Source organism: Bufo bufo, chromosome 6 (genome assembly GCF_905171765.1).
Source record: "Bufo bufo chromosome 6, aBufBuf1.1, whole genome shotgun sequence".
In the NCBI taxonomy this organism is placed as follows: domain Eukaryota; kingdom Metazoa; phylum Chordata; class Amphibia; order Anura; family Bufonidae; genus Bufo; species Bufo bufo.
Genome location: NC_053394.1, coordinates 71,921,845 through 71,936,305, shown reverse-complemented (window position 1 = coordinate 71,936,305; position 14,461 = coordinate 71,921,845). Strand labels below are relative to the sequence as shown.

Genomic DNA, 14,461 nt, shown 5'->3' with positions numbered 1-14,461 from the left:
AAAGCCTAAGTGTCATGGGCATTGATTGAAGTGAAGGAAGAGAACATCTTTGGGATACCCTTTAACGGCTATGGACACCTTCAGGACAATTATTTTATGATTGCGTTTTACTCATTTTGGGGTGAAAATAATTTTTTCAGTTGTTTCTTAAAATATTTCTGTCGTTTTTGAGTTACAGAGGTTAAAAATCAGTCTGTTTGCAGCGTATCCATTTTCAGTTCCAACAGCTGAAGCCTTATCTCTGATCTCCTTACCTCATAAACACTCACTATAGCCAAACTCTTATCAAACTAATAAGAATATGGCTTAAATGACTGTTGATGAAGTCAGGAGATCAGAGAAGGCTTCTGCTGAGATATCTGCAGGGACTGAGAAGTGACACTCTACTAACAGACTTACAGATTTTTAACCCCTGTATCTTAAAAACGGCTGAAATTTTTTAGGAACGACCAATTGAAAAATTTATGTTAAGCCCAAAATGAGTACAACACAATCATAAAAGAATTGCCCTGATGAGGTCTATAGCTTTCAAACTCAATGGAGCTTTTAAACTCTGTGGATCTTTTAATGGACTAAACCAATATTTAGGAGAAAACAGATCATCGATAATACCACAATGTTGTTGCTAGGTCCTACAGAAGTCAACATTTTCATGCCAATGGACCAGCTGTCGGCAAACGCTGAAGAGACCCGTTTTGATAGCAGGTCTATATGCAGAGTATTCCTTTTCTAAAAACCACAGCAGGGGCTGTGGAGTTAGTCCTGATAAACTGATAAGAAATACTTGATCCTTGAGAACGGGCTTCATTCTCATAAACATTAGTTTAGACCACCATATCCCTATTTAGACACATCTACTGAAATAGCTGACTCAAAACTGATCAAACGTAAGGAACACTGAATGAGTGACTCTGCAAACCCAATCAATTATCAACAGATGCCAATCTATAGTAAGATACTCGAAGGGTGGCACAGACCACTGAAACCGCCAATTACTTCTCTAAGGGTCCTTTTACACTGGCAGATGTTTTGCACTAAACAAATGCAGATCAGTGACCATTGTCACCCTTGAGCAACACTTACATAGACCAATCAAAGACACTGCATGTGCCTGGACCATCGGTAAAGCGACTGTTCGGGCACATGCAGTTCCATTACTGTTACTAGCATATCCCAGTTTACATAAGGTGATGTACTGCTGAGAAACAATGATTTTTAATACTGCATAAAAGATGCGATCACCCAACAAACAAGCAATCTATGAAGTCATCTGTGGCATGTTTACACAGGGCAATGGTCGAGTGAACAAAACGTTCGTTCCCAATCACTGTCCCGTGTAAAAAATCTCCTTAGAGAAGTCAATTTCTTTTTTCTCCAGAAATACCATCACTCTTGTCCAACGGCACACGTGGTATTACATCTAAGCATCATTCGACCTTGGCAACAAAACTAGAGACAGCCAAAGGGGCAAGAGTGGTGCAGATATTGCCAAAAAATTTACCCTCTTTAACAAACTTGAAAATTGCCTTTAACTAATACTGGACATGTAGCAGAAATTGTAGACAACAGAATTATTGGACAGCAAAGATTTTAATTTGGAGGAGCGTTTGGCAAATTTAGCGTGACAATTTATGGGTTGTAAATCTGGCCACATTGTGGCATATAGGACAAGATGGCTCAGTTGAAGGAAGTTTACAGTTTATTTTTCAATGGATAATCCACACATATTAAGGGATATTCTTTTATATCAGCACCATTCTCAGGGTAGACTATATTAGGTAACCTATTCTATGTCTGGAACTCCATTGGGTCTCTCAGAAGTGGCAAATGTTGCATTAAATAGAAAAAAATAATTCTATATTATCTAAAATATATTTTATATATTACTTTTGAGCACTTTTAATGTATGCATTGTTCAGTCTGCTCATGTTGCAAACATTTTTTAGTTCTAATATCACCTTAAATATCATCCCATCACAATGGTAATAGCTTTTGACTTAGCAACTGCTTCCAAGACAGTTAGCATACACCGAATTGTCAATGTAGACAGACATAAGCAGGGAGTTCAGTAATACATTTACGGAAAAAAACGCAATAAAACTGGAGTGAATTTGGAGAAATGGGGGAAAAGAAATCTATATTTCTTTCTTTTTCGACTACCATATTTGGTCTCATACACCAATCCCTATCTTATTACGTGTTCTCTGTTAAGAAGCGTGTCTCCAATGCTTTCACTTTAAGCTCATCAGGTCCTGCCACAGCTGGGCTCAGAATCTTTGGTCTCAGGATGCTGGATGATACGTGGCAGGTGCACGTACTCAGCGTGGTTTTTTCAGTCGCAGAGACAGGAATCCAGGAATGAAGCTGAAGTATGAAGTGGAGATAGTCCTGAATTTTAGCAAGCTGCATGTCACTGGCTCAGATGGGCCCTTCGTTGTGCATACTGTGATTGGACTTGTGTGAAACACAGTTCTGTTCGTTTATCAGATTTGCCGTTTCGTCAGCTAACCCGTCATGTAGCTCTGTTAGAGTCATTTCAATTTTAGTATTTTCACTGTCTGAGGATTGTGGGGTTTTGTCCATTCGTGAAGCCATCAGGGCATTTTGGTACTGCTGTCTTGTAATCTATTAAGAAGGTAAAAAAAATAATAATAATAAAGAAAAAAGATCAATAAAATGGATAGCTAAAATAACATCCCTGCAAACATACAAAGGAGATTTATAAAGAATAGAACACAATAAATAACATTCCTAGATACTGGAATCTTTACCTGTAGCTGTAGTAAAACCTTAGTTCTCTGTTGCTATGTATCTTTAAGATTCCTCTAGTCTAACCGCTTGCTAATCTACTAGTCCCTTCTACCCATTCCCCCGCCCACTAGTCCCTTCTACCCATTCCCCCGCCCACTAGTCCCTTCTACCCATTCCCCCGCCCACTAGTCCCTTCTACCCATTCCCCCACCCACTAGAACCTTCTACCCATTCCACCAGCCACTAGAACCTTCTACCCATTCCCCCAGCCACTAGTCCCTTCTACCCATTCCCCCAGCCACTAGTCCCTTCTACCCATTCCCCCGCCCACTAGTCCCTTCTACCCATTCCCCCACCCACTAGAACCTTCTACCCATTCCCCCAGCCACTAAAACCTTCTACCCATTCCCCCAGCCACTAGTCCCTTCTACCCATTCCCCCAGCCACTAGTCCCTTCTACCCATTCCCCCAGCCACTAGTCCATTCTACCCATTCCCCCGCCCACTAGTCCTTCCTATCCATTCCCCCGCCCACTAGTCCCTTATACCCATTCCCCCACCCACTAGTCCCTTATACCCATTCCCCCACCCACTAGTCCCTTATACCCATTCCCCCACCCACTAGTCCCTCATACCCATTCCCCCACTAGTCCCTTCTATCCATTCCCCAGTCCCTTCTACCCATTCCCCCGCCCACTAGTCCCTTCTACCCATTCCCCCACACACTAGTCCCTTCTACCCATTCCCCCACACACTAGTTCCTCCTACACATTGCCCTACCACCTAGTCCCTCAACCTATAGTCCCTCTAACCATTGTGTCACTTACACAAGCCTGACTGTATCCAGCAGCCCCATAGAGCTGAATGGGGCTGCAGTACACATGCGTACCTAGCTACCCCATCATCCATTCTGCCACTTAGCTATCACAATTTTCCTCCATGTCCATTCTGTCTCCCTCATGTACCACCATCCAATCCTTCCATAGTTATAGCATAATTTCCCATGCCCATCGTTCCACCCATACTGTGATACCATTGATTCATGTGCAACCATCTGAAGCAAACAACAATACATTAGAAAAGATAATCTGAACATCCTGATTATTCACAAATGCAAAAAATATATAAAAAGATCTTACCTTGACAAACTGCATGTCCGTTACGGCTCTCACGGAATAATCGGGAATATATACTTGCAAAAACGAAGAATTTAGCTGATTGTTACTGCTCCCGAGCGTTGGTGTGACGGCATCGATTCGATCACTTCTATTTAGAGAGTCCGAATGATTTAGTCCACAAGGGCGGGGTGGTGACTTATTCTCCGCTAGCAGAGAGCAAAGAAAAACATAGTATAAATAGTGAACGGTTTTACCGAGGTTTCTCAATGTTTGACAATTCTCTTGGGACGGTGCTGTACTCCCTCAGTAGACTCCTTTACATCCACCTGTACTAGATTCTGGCTTACATTAGGAAAAACATCACAAATTGATGCAAAAAATTGCAGACAACTCTGAAGATGAACCAACTTAGTCATCTGCAAGGGCATCCTCCATGGTGATCATGTTCGTCATGGTTCTGGCTTCTAGAAGCTCTTGCTGACCATCAAATGAATGGTGTACCACACAATACCTTGCCAGGCCGGTCCATCACAGCAGGAGTTACTCTTACTTAGGAAATCTATTCTCTGGCTTAAAGGTTCTTACTCGAGACCCTCACTACGAGGTGCATATACCATGATAGGACATATGGACATGTTTCATGTCTTCATGAAAGAATCTGTTTAAAAGAGGACCTGTCCACTCTCCTGACATGTTGGTTTTAGTAACTACTTGCAATCCTCATGTAGTTATGATTCCTTTCCAATAGCTATGTTGTGCCATTCTTCTATCATTCCTTTTAGAAGTTTATCAATATATTGCGAGCAGTTTGCAAGTCAGGGCCATCTGGGCATTACCAGCTTGGGGGGGGGGGGGGGGGGTGTCTGACAATGGCAGCACTGATTGGATAGTGTGCATGGACACACCCCCAACTGGTAACACCCAGGAGGACCTTCATTGCACATTGCTAGCAATTAATTTTTAACTTTTATGAGTCATAAGAATAGATGCCCCAGAATTGATACTACATGGGGAATGCAAGTAGTAACTAAAACAGACATGTCAGAAGTGGTGACAGGTCCTCTAATACGTTCTTTTTCCAACAGTAAGAACTTATTGTCTACTTATTTTAAACAATATTTAGATTTTTCATAGATACGGTTTGACCTTAACTGTAAATAAAGGTGGCTTCTTAAAGGAGTTCTCTGCTTATTATTAGAGGTGTCCCTTAACTGTAAGATTATCACAAGGTGTTCCCATGCTGGTACCCCAGCGATCAGCTGTAATCTGTGTGGAAAGCTGACATATTCAATTGTCTGCATCACTGCCCCAGGGGAAATAATTCACCAATCTGGGCAAGGAATGAGGATCCTTAAAGGGGTTGTACCATCTCACACATTGGGGGCATATTGCTGCTAATGTTAGATAGGTGCGGGTCCCACCTCTAGAACAGGACTGTGCATGTGCGGTGTGCTCTCTATTGACTTCTATCAGAGTTCTGTTAAGAGCAGAGTTGAGTGAGCGTGCTCAGCTTCTTCTGGAACTCCGATAGAAGTGAACTGAGGGCGCACAAGCAGCAAGCTATGCCAACTCTCTATTCACCTCTATGGGAGTTCTGGAAATAGCCTAGCCGGGGCTCAGTTATTTTCGTCCCTCCCATGGAAGTCAATGAAGGCTGGCTGCGCTTGCGCAGTCCGCCACCATACACTTTAGGGGCCCTGTTTTAAGGATAAAAGATCCCACCTCAGAGACCTGCATCATTCTGACATTGGTGGTATATCATAGCAATATGTCACCAATGTGTAAGATGGGGATATCCCTTTAACAGACAGAGGATACCCCCCTCTAATAGCCTAGAATTTTATACTAAGGTGTATGTAAATGAGTTTTCTAAACTGGGCAACCCCTTTAAGGGAGGAAAGCATGTACTAAAAAATGTATTAAGATAGAAAAGCTAAAACTGGAAACATCTGCAACAGGTATTGTTTCAGAACGGTTAAATGCCATAAAACACACCTATCAGACTAGTCTTAAAGGGCATCTGTCAGCAGATTTGTACCTATAAAACTGTCTGACTTGTTACATGTGCACTTGGCAGCTGAAGGCGTCTGTGTTGGTCCCATGTTCATGTGTCCCTGCATTGCTGCGAAAAATGATGTCTAGGAGCAACGGGGGCATTACCGTTACACCTAGAGGCTCAGCTCTCTCTTCAACTGCCACGCCCTCTCCACTTTCATTGACCGGGCCAGGCAGTGAAAAAGTCATCACACCTGGACCTGTCAATCAAAGTGGAGAGGGTGCAGCAGTTGCAGAAAGAGCTGAGAATGATTCATTATTCGATCTGTCTACACTTTCAATGTGAAATACCATGCAGATACCAAGTAGAAGAGGACACTATCCAATGCAAAAATAAAAAATAAATCTGATAATTTTTCCACATCTATTCACATGGAGCAACAGAAAATGGGCTTTTTTCTTCTGTAGAATGTGTTGCGCTCTCAACCTACGTACAAATGTTTACAAGGCTTCATACACTACTCACAAAAAGTTAAGGATATTTGGTTTGTGGGTAAAATTTGAGGATGAACCTAAAACGCACTCTAACCTTTACAGGTGAACTTAAAGGGAGTCTGTCATCAAAGTTTCACCTTTTTAACCCTTCCCATAGCTTTCTAGCAGCCTTACAGTTAATAAAAACGTTACCTTTATAAGCAATCGTGGACTTATAAAACAGGCAAAAAATAACTTAGTAGCATATGCAAATGAGGGCTCGCAAGTGCCCAGGGGCTGCGTTACCCTCGTAGGTGCCCAGCTAGCTCAGCCTTATTGTCGCTTCCCCCCGCCCATCCTTTCCCTCTGACCGCCCATCTACTTACTTCTTGTTTCGCCGAGATCCCGCGCCTGCACACTCAGTCCGTCGGCCGGCGCATGCGCACTGCGATGCCCATTCCTTGTACGGCATCACAGTAATTAATGTGCATGCGCCGGCTAACGGCGCGAAGCCGGCGCATGTGCATTAATTACTGTGATGCCGTACAAGAAATGGGCATCGCAGTGCGCGGGCGCGGGATCTCGGCGAAACGAGAAGTAAGTAGATGGGCGGTCAGAGGGAAAGGATGGGCGGGCAGAGGGAAAGAATGGGCGGGGGGAAGCGACGATAAGGCTATGCTAGATGGGCACCTACGAGGGTAACGCCGTCCCTGGGCACTTGCGAGCCCTCATTTGCATATGCTACTAAGTTGTTTTTTTGCTGGTTTTATAAGACCAGGATTGCTCATAAAGGTAACGTTTTTAGTAACTGTAAGGCTGCTAGAAAGCTATGGGAAGGGTTAAAAAGGTGAAACTTTGATGACAGACTCCCTTTAATGTGACGTTTTCTAAACTTTTGAATGCATATGTCCAACAGCTCAATGTTTCAGTAGTTTTTGCACAACTTGCTGTTCTCTAACAAAGAGCTTAACGGCAAAATTTACAACAGATGTTTGATCCATGAATTGCTCAATAAATTTCCTGGTTCAATTACAATTAGTATTTAAAAAGTCCTCCTTATCATGCTATTCAGATTTTGACAGCAGGAGACCAGGATGACGCCTAACAATTGATCAACATTACCTCACCATTGCGAGGCTTCAAGCAGGAAGTGGCCACTGAGCTTAGAGTGTCACAGAGTGTCATCAGCAGGTTGCAACAGAGATACAGAGAGACTGGAAGAGGCACAGAAAGGCATAGAAGTGGACGTCCTTTGGCCACATCCCACACTGATGACGGCTTCATTGTGAACAATGCTCTGCGGAACCGGATGATCAATGCCACACAACTCCAGGCACATTTAAGGGAGGTGAGAGGCACCCAAGTGTCACATCAGACCATTCAAAACCGTTTACATCAGTGTGGTCTGCGTGCTAGACGAACTTCAAAAGGTACCTGACCAAAGGCGTCATCGTCTTGCATGGGTCAGAGAGCATCTACGCTGAATGAGGGACCAGTGATGTTCACTGATGAAAGTCGGTTCATCGTGAGCAGAAATGATGGCCGCCAACGATGTTGGAGACGTCAAGGAGAGCGCTATGCATCAGCCACTGTTGTCACCAGACGAGCCTTTGGTAGTGCTGGTGTTACAGAGTGGGCAGGTGTGTCTAGTCAATACAGAACTGCACTATACTTTGTGAATGGCACAGTGACAAGCCCATACTACTTGAATAACATCATCAATCCAGTCATTGTGCCTCTGCATGAACAACACAGGCTTTATTTCATCTTCATGGACGACAATGCACCAGCTCATCGAGGTTGCATCATAGGGAATGGCTGCTGGAGACTGGGGTACCATTGAAAACCAATGGGTTCAGCTGAGTTGCTGTGTAGAGGCTCGTAACTCTGTACCCCAGAGCCTCAATGACATGAGGGCCGCCCTTCAAGAAGAGTGGGATGCCATGCCTCAGCAGACAATATGTCCACTTGTGAACAGCAGGAGACGTCGTTGTCAAGCTGTAATTGATGTTCAAGGCCACATGACAAGTTACTGAGACACTGACATTTTTTGTGGGGGTATACCCACCACTGGGGTTGGCTTTTGTTTCAATAAATTGAGATGAGGAAATCACCATTGCTGCTTTTACTTAAATGTCATATTTTGATGATATAATATCAGTGTAGCGTGAACTTTTTGCATTTTACATAAATTTTACCCGAAAGCCAAATATCCCTAACTTTTTGTGAGTAGTGTATGTTACATAAAGCCATGAGAAGAACACAGTGCGCTAAACTGTGACCAGATGACAGACAATGAATGACAGGATAACAGAAGATATCACAGCAGCATATCCAGTGTGACTTTTATTGGGGACCAGAGTGCACACACAAGTACGACGTTTCGGCTACGCAGTAGCCTTTCTCAAGTATACTGGTACAAGATCAATCAAACATATAAATACCATAATAGGCCTCCCGTGACAACATGTAACCAATAGGCTCGAACGGCTATTCAATAGCACCTGTGCGTTAATTAAAATGATCACTACCAATAGAAGTGTTGCTCCAAAATTAAATATACCTGATAATCATTAGATAGGCTCCAACCGCGTCCTCATATTGGCCAAGTATGTCGGCATCTCCATGGGCACATTGCGCATGTCCATGATGTCTAACACATATATGCATATATACCTTAAAATCCCAGTAAAAACAAGATATACTGAAAAGGACATCAACATATAAGGACATGTTCTATCTATCTACTGTATATTGTTTGCATTAAACTCTATGTTCAATCCCTGGGGTTGTAGAGCTTGTAAGGTAAAAATCCATTTGAGCTCTTTTTTCTTTAGCATACGTTCCCTGTCACCTCCTCTCTTGGGAATCTGCACCGAATCGATGACCCGGAATCTCAGTTGGCTGACAGAGTGTCCACAGTCAGAGAAATGTTTGGCCACTGGCTTGTCCAGCATTTTTTTCCTTATGGTACTTTTGTGTTTATTGATACGTTCCCTCACCTCCATGGTCGTCTCGCCCACATAGATTAAACTACATGGGCAGACGATCATGTAGACGACATACTTAGATCGACATGTGTAGTACTCTCTGATGTTGAATTTTTTGCCACTATATGGGTGTACAAAGGTGTTACCTTTCAACATATTCCCACAGTTGCAACAGCCAAGGCAGGGGAAATTACCTGTCTGTCTAGGTTTTAAATATGTCTGACCTCCCTTCTTGACTTCACCTATGTCTGTATTAATCAACTTATCATGTAAGTTAACTCCACGTTTGTATGCCATCAACGGTGGTTTATCAAATTCACTTACTGAGGGAAGACCACTGTGTAAGATATGCCAGTCTTTTCTCAAGTGCAATCTCTACACTGTGGTGGCCATAGGTGGATACAAACTGGATTCGTCCCATATTCTTATTCCTAGAGGAAACCTGAATGGTGGACACCCTGTCAGCCGAGGAGATCCGCGCCCTCGATCTGCATGGATATTTTCTCTTGGCAAATTTATTGCACATCTCATCTATGTGGTTCATGAACACATTATCATCTGATACCACTCGTCTCACACGTAGCATCTGGCTCCACGGTAAGGAGTCAAGCATGCGACGTGGATAATTACTGTCATATCTTAAAAGGTTATTCCTGTCTGTAGGCTTCTTGTATAAATCTTTTTTTAATTGGCCTCCTTCTAGGTATACCCTGACATCAAGAAACTAACTCCTCAGAGGAGGAAGTCGCAGTAAATTGTAGCCCGGGTACTCCATTATTGAGGTGTTGATGAAAATTATTCAAATCATCCATTGAGCCACTCCAAATCATAAAAATGTCGTCGATGTAGCGCCACCAGTACTGGACCCACCGACTATATTCGGATGCATATACCAATTTGTTCTCGACCTCCGCCATGAACATGTTGGCATAAGTTGGTGCCACGTTGGACCCCATGGCCACACCGCGTGACTGTTGGTAAAAGGTGTTGCCAAAGAGAAAATAATTCCCTTGAGGACCAACTCAAGGAGATCGAGGACAAAGCGGCGTGCATCACAGGTGAGTCCCGTGCCGGCCAGGGCCACATCGACGACATTTAATCCATACTCATGCATAATGGACGTATACAGAGACACCACATCAAAACTTACCAGGTAGAAATGTGTGGGTAAAACAATACCACAGAGTTTGGTTAGAAAGTGTCCCGTGTCCCTGACATACGAGGGAGCTGAGGTCGCATGGACACGGAGTAGTTTGTCAAGAAATATAGCAATAGATCCCCTGCCCGACACTATAGGTCTGCCCGCGGGGGTCTACCAGCTGTTTATGAATTTTGGGGAGAACGTAGATGAGCGGAGTGATGGGAAAAGGTATCTTAAGGAACTGACACAGTTCTGAATCAATGATACCACGTGCAAATGCCCTATCAACAATGTTAGTCACCTCTCCGGTGATCTCCCATTTGGGATCATGTTGTAATTTCACATAAACCTCCCCATCACTCAGCAGCCCTCAGGGTGGCCCTGAACTAGGAGCAGAGTAAGACCACCTGTTCCTCCTGGATATGGAGGAACAGGAGTCTCACTGGCCAAGCTGCAAGGAGAGGGGGTACATAAACAGACGTATGGATATGGCAGGAGAACTACACTAGTTCACACCTACCTGCCACAGCCTTGCTGACTAGATACCGTGCTCACAAGCTGATGTCCACACCATACATAAATGGACACAGCAAACACACATACACACACAGGAACCCAGATCCATAGCTGCATTAAACATGAAAGGAAAACAACATCAACTTAACATCACATATAAAACATTTATGACCACAAGGGTGGCCCTCACTGGCAGATGGTATAAAGTAGGAGGACGACTCCAGCAGACCATGGCTGAAGTACCCCTCTGACTTCTGCTCTCTAAATAGCCCATGTAGCCACACCCACACAGACACACCCAGTGCACACACACTAGGAAGGGAATTAACCCTTCCCACACCAGGGAAGGGAAGGGGACGTGCACACATACAAAAACCTCGTGCACAACAAACAAACACAAGGCACACCTAATAGACAGGTTGCCAGGTGCAACCGCATGAAAGGACAGCGAGCAGCCTAGCAACCAGCTCCAGCTGCTCTACTGCCACATACCTAATGTTGCCAGCGGCAACCACAGGTGAGGCAACATACTTCAGCCCTCACCTGTGATTGACAACAACCACAGGCAACTGCATGCGGTTCAGGAGTCACGGCCATTACCATGGTTGTGACACCGTGTCCATGATCACCACAGCTCCCCCTTGTCGGCTGGTTTGATAGTGATGTCTCTGTTAGACATTAAAGGGATTCTGTCACCAAGTTTTGGGCTACAGAGCTGCGGATGTGCACGGCTAGATCGCCGCTAGCATGTCCGCAATATATCTGTCCTATAGGGCTGTGTGCTTTTAATTTCTTTAAAAAAGGATTTTAGAGATATGTAAATTAGTCTTGTGTGTGTCCAAGGGGCTGTACGAACCTTCCTTGTGCCCAACCACGCTCGCCTGTGAAGGAGCCCAGCACCGCCTATGTCCTCCGAATCTCCTCCTTTCATCAACTATAGATTGCCGTAATCTCGCGATGTGCGAGCTCGCGCATGCGCAGTTCTTTCCCTGAGTCTGATGCCAGCACAGGGAAAGAACACTATACCGGCACTGCGCATCGCGAGATTACGGCAATCTATAGTTGATGAAAGGAGGAGATTCGGAGGACATAGGCGGTGCTGGGCTCCTTCACAGGCGGGCGTGGCTGGGCACCAGGAAGGTTCGTACAGCCCCTTGGACACATACAAGACTAATTTACATATCTATAAAATCCTTTTTTAAAGAAATTAAAACCACACAGCCCTATAGGACAGATATATTGCGGACATGCTAGCGGCGATCTAGCCGTGCATGTCCGTATCTCTATAGCCCAAAACCTGGTGACCGAATCCCTTTAATGCCTTAAGGGCCTGTCTCTCATCATATGACAAATTGGGACGGTAGAGTCACTGCTGACTGCATTCCTGCAAACTTCTGATATGTTTAGTTACAATTTGGATATAAGATTCCACAATGTGGTTATTATGTGGCGGCATGAAGCCGCTCTTGTTGCTCAGCTCAAATTTGACCAAGGACAATTCAGCAGCTTCCCCGCCAGAAATAGCCCTTCTGTTGATCCTATTATCAAAGAATGCCTTCAATCTGAGGCGCCTAAAAAAGCGCTGAAGGTCAAGTTCCAGCTCAAACCAACCAGTGTCTGCCACAAGACAGAATGAAAGTCCATGTGCTAAGACGTTGATCTGGTCATCATTCAATTCCATAGATGATATGTTCACCACCAGATTGTTTATTTCCTGTGCATGCGTCTCGTCACCCTCTCTCGGGCTCCCTGGTTGTATACCGGGTACATCGGTGGAGAATGATCTTTTCTGGACTCTGTGGTGTTTTCTGCCACCACGTCGGAGTTTCCTCCTCCTATATGTCCCGCTCTCCCTAAAAAAGACGATTTGATGGAATCGTCAGTAGAATCTGACTCGCCTGTTGTAAATCCAAAATGGCTTTGGTCAAAGCTCCTCCCTCTGCCCCTTCTCTTAGGGGGTCTGGTACGGGTTTGTTGGTTTTGCCAATTCTATATCCATCCAGACTGATAGTCCTCCAGACACTCCGTGTCCATGCGACCCTCCTATGTCAGGGACACTTTCTAACCAAACTCTGTGGTATTGTTTTACCCACCCATTTCTACCTGGTAAGTTTTGATGTGGTGTCTCTGTATACGTCCATTATGCATGAGTATGGATTAAATGTCGTCGATGTGGCCCTGGCCGGCACGGGACTCACCTGTGATGCACGCCGCTTTGTCCTCGATCTCCTTGAGTTGGTCCTCAAGAGGAATTATTTTCCCTTTGGCAACACCTTTTACCAACAGACACGCGGTGTGGCCATGGGGTCCAACGTGGCACCAACTTATGCCAACATGTTCATGGCGGAGGTCGAGGACAAATTGGTATATGCATCCGAATATAGTCGGTGGGGTCCTGTGCTGGTGGCGCTACATCGACGACATTTTTATGATTTGGAGTGGCTCAATGGATGATTTGAATAATTTTCATCAACACCTCAATAATGGAGTACCCGGGCTACAATTTACTGCGACTTCCTCCTCTGAGGAGTTAGTTTCTTGATGTCAGGGTATACCTAGAAGGAGGCCAATTAAAAACAGATTTATACAAGAAGCCTACAGACAGGAATAACCTTTTAAGATATGACAGTAATCATCCACGTCGCATGCTTGACTCCTTACCGTGGAGCCAGATGCTACGTGTGAGACGAGTGGTATCAGATGATAATGTGTTCATGAACCGCATAGATGAGATGTGCAATAAATTTGCCAAGAGAAAATATCCATGCAGACTGTTACACAGATCGAGGGCGCGGATCTCCTCGGCTGACAGGGTGTCCACCGTTCAGGTTTCCTCTAGGAATAAGAATATGGGACGAATCCAGTTTGTATCCACCTATGGCCACCACAGTGTAGAGATTGCACTTGAGAAAAGACTGGCATATCTTACACAGTGGTCTTCCCTCAGTAAGTGAATTTGATAAACCACCGTTGATGGCATACAAACGTGGAGTTAACTTACATGATAAGTTGATTAATACAGACATAGGTGAAGTCAAGAAGGGAGGTCAGACATATTTAAAACCTAGACAGACAGGTAATTTCCCCTGCCTTGGCTGTTGCAACTGTGGGAATATGTTGAAAGGTAACACCTTTGTACACCCATATAGTGGCAAGACATTCAACATCAGAGAGTACTACACATCTCGATCTAAGTATGTCGTCTACATGATCGTCTGCCCATGTAGTTTAATCTATGTGGGCGAGACGACCATGGAGGTGAGGGAACGTATCAATAAACACAAAAGTACCATAAGGAAAAAATGCTGGACAAGCCAGTGGCCAAACATTTCTCTGACTGTGGACACTCTGTCAGCCAACTGAGATTCCGGGTCATCGATTCGGTGCAGATTCCCAAGAGAGGAGGTGACAGGGAACGTATGCTAAAGAAAAAAAGAGCTCAAATGGATTTTTACCTTACAAGCTCTACAACCCCAG

General features: G+C 44.4%; 1 protein-coding gene across 2 annotated transcripts in view; it reads right to left on the bottom strand.

Annotated features, from left to right (window-relative positions):
* Window positions 1-1,075: 1,075 nt before the first annotated feature.
* CNNM2 (cyclin and CBS domain divalent metal cation transport mediator 2) overlaps window positions 1,076-14,461 on the bottom strand; it is a 129,488-nt gene continuing 116,102 nt past the window's right edge. For both annotated transcript variants that reach the window (XM_040437695.1, XM_040437696.1), the window contains 2 exons: window positions 3,890-4,074; window positions 1,076-2,625 (listed from right to left, as the gene is read on the bottom strand). In XM_040437695.1, coding sequence (XP_040293629.1) covers window positions 2,419-2,625; window positions 3,890-4,074 — 392 coding nt within the window. In that variant the 3' untranslated portion in view covers window positions 1,076-2,418. The remainder of the gene's footprint in view (window positions 2,626-3,889; window positions 4,075-14,461) is intronic.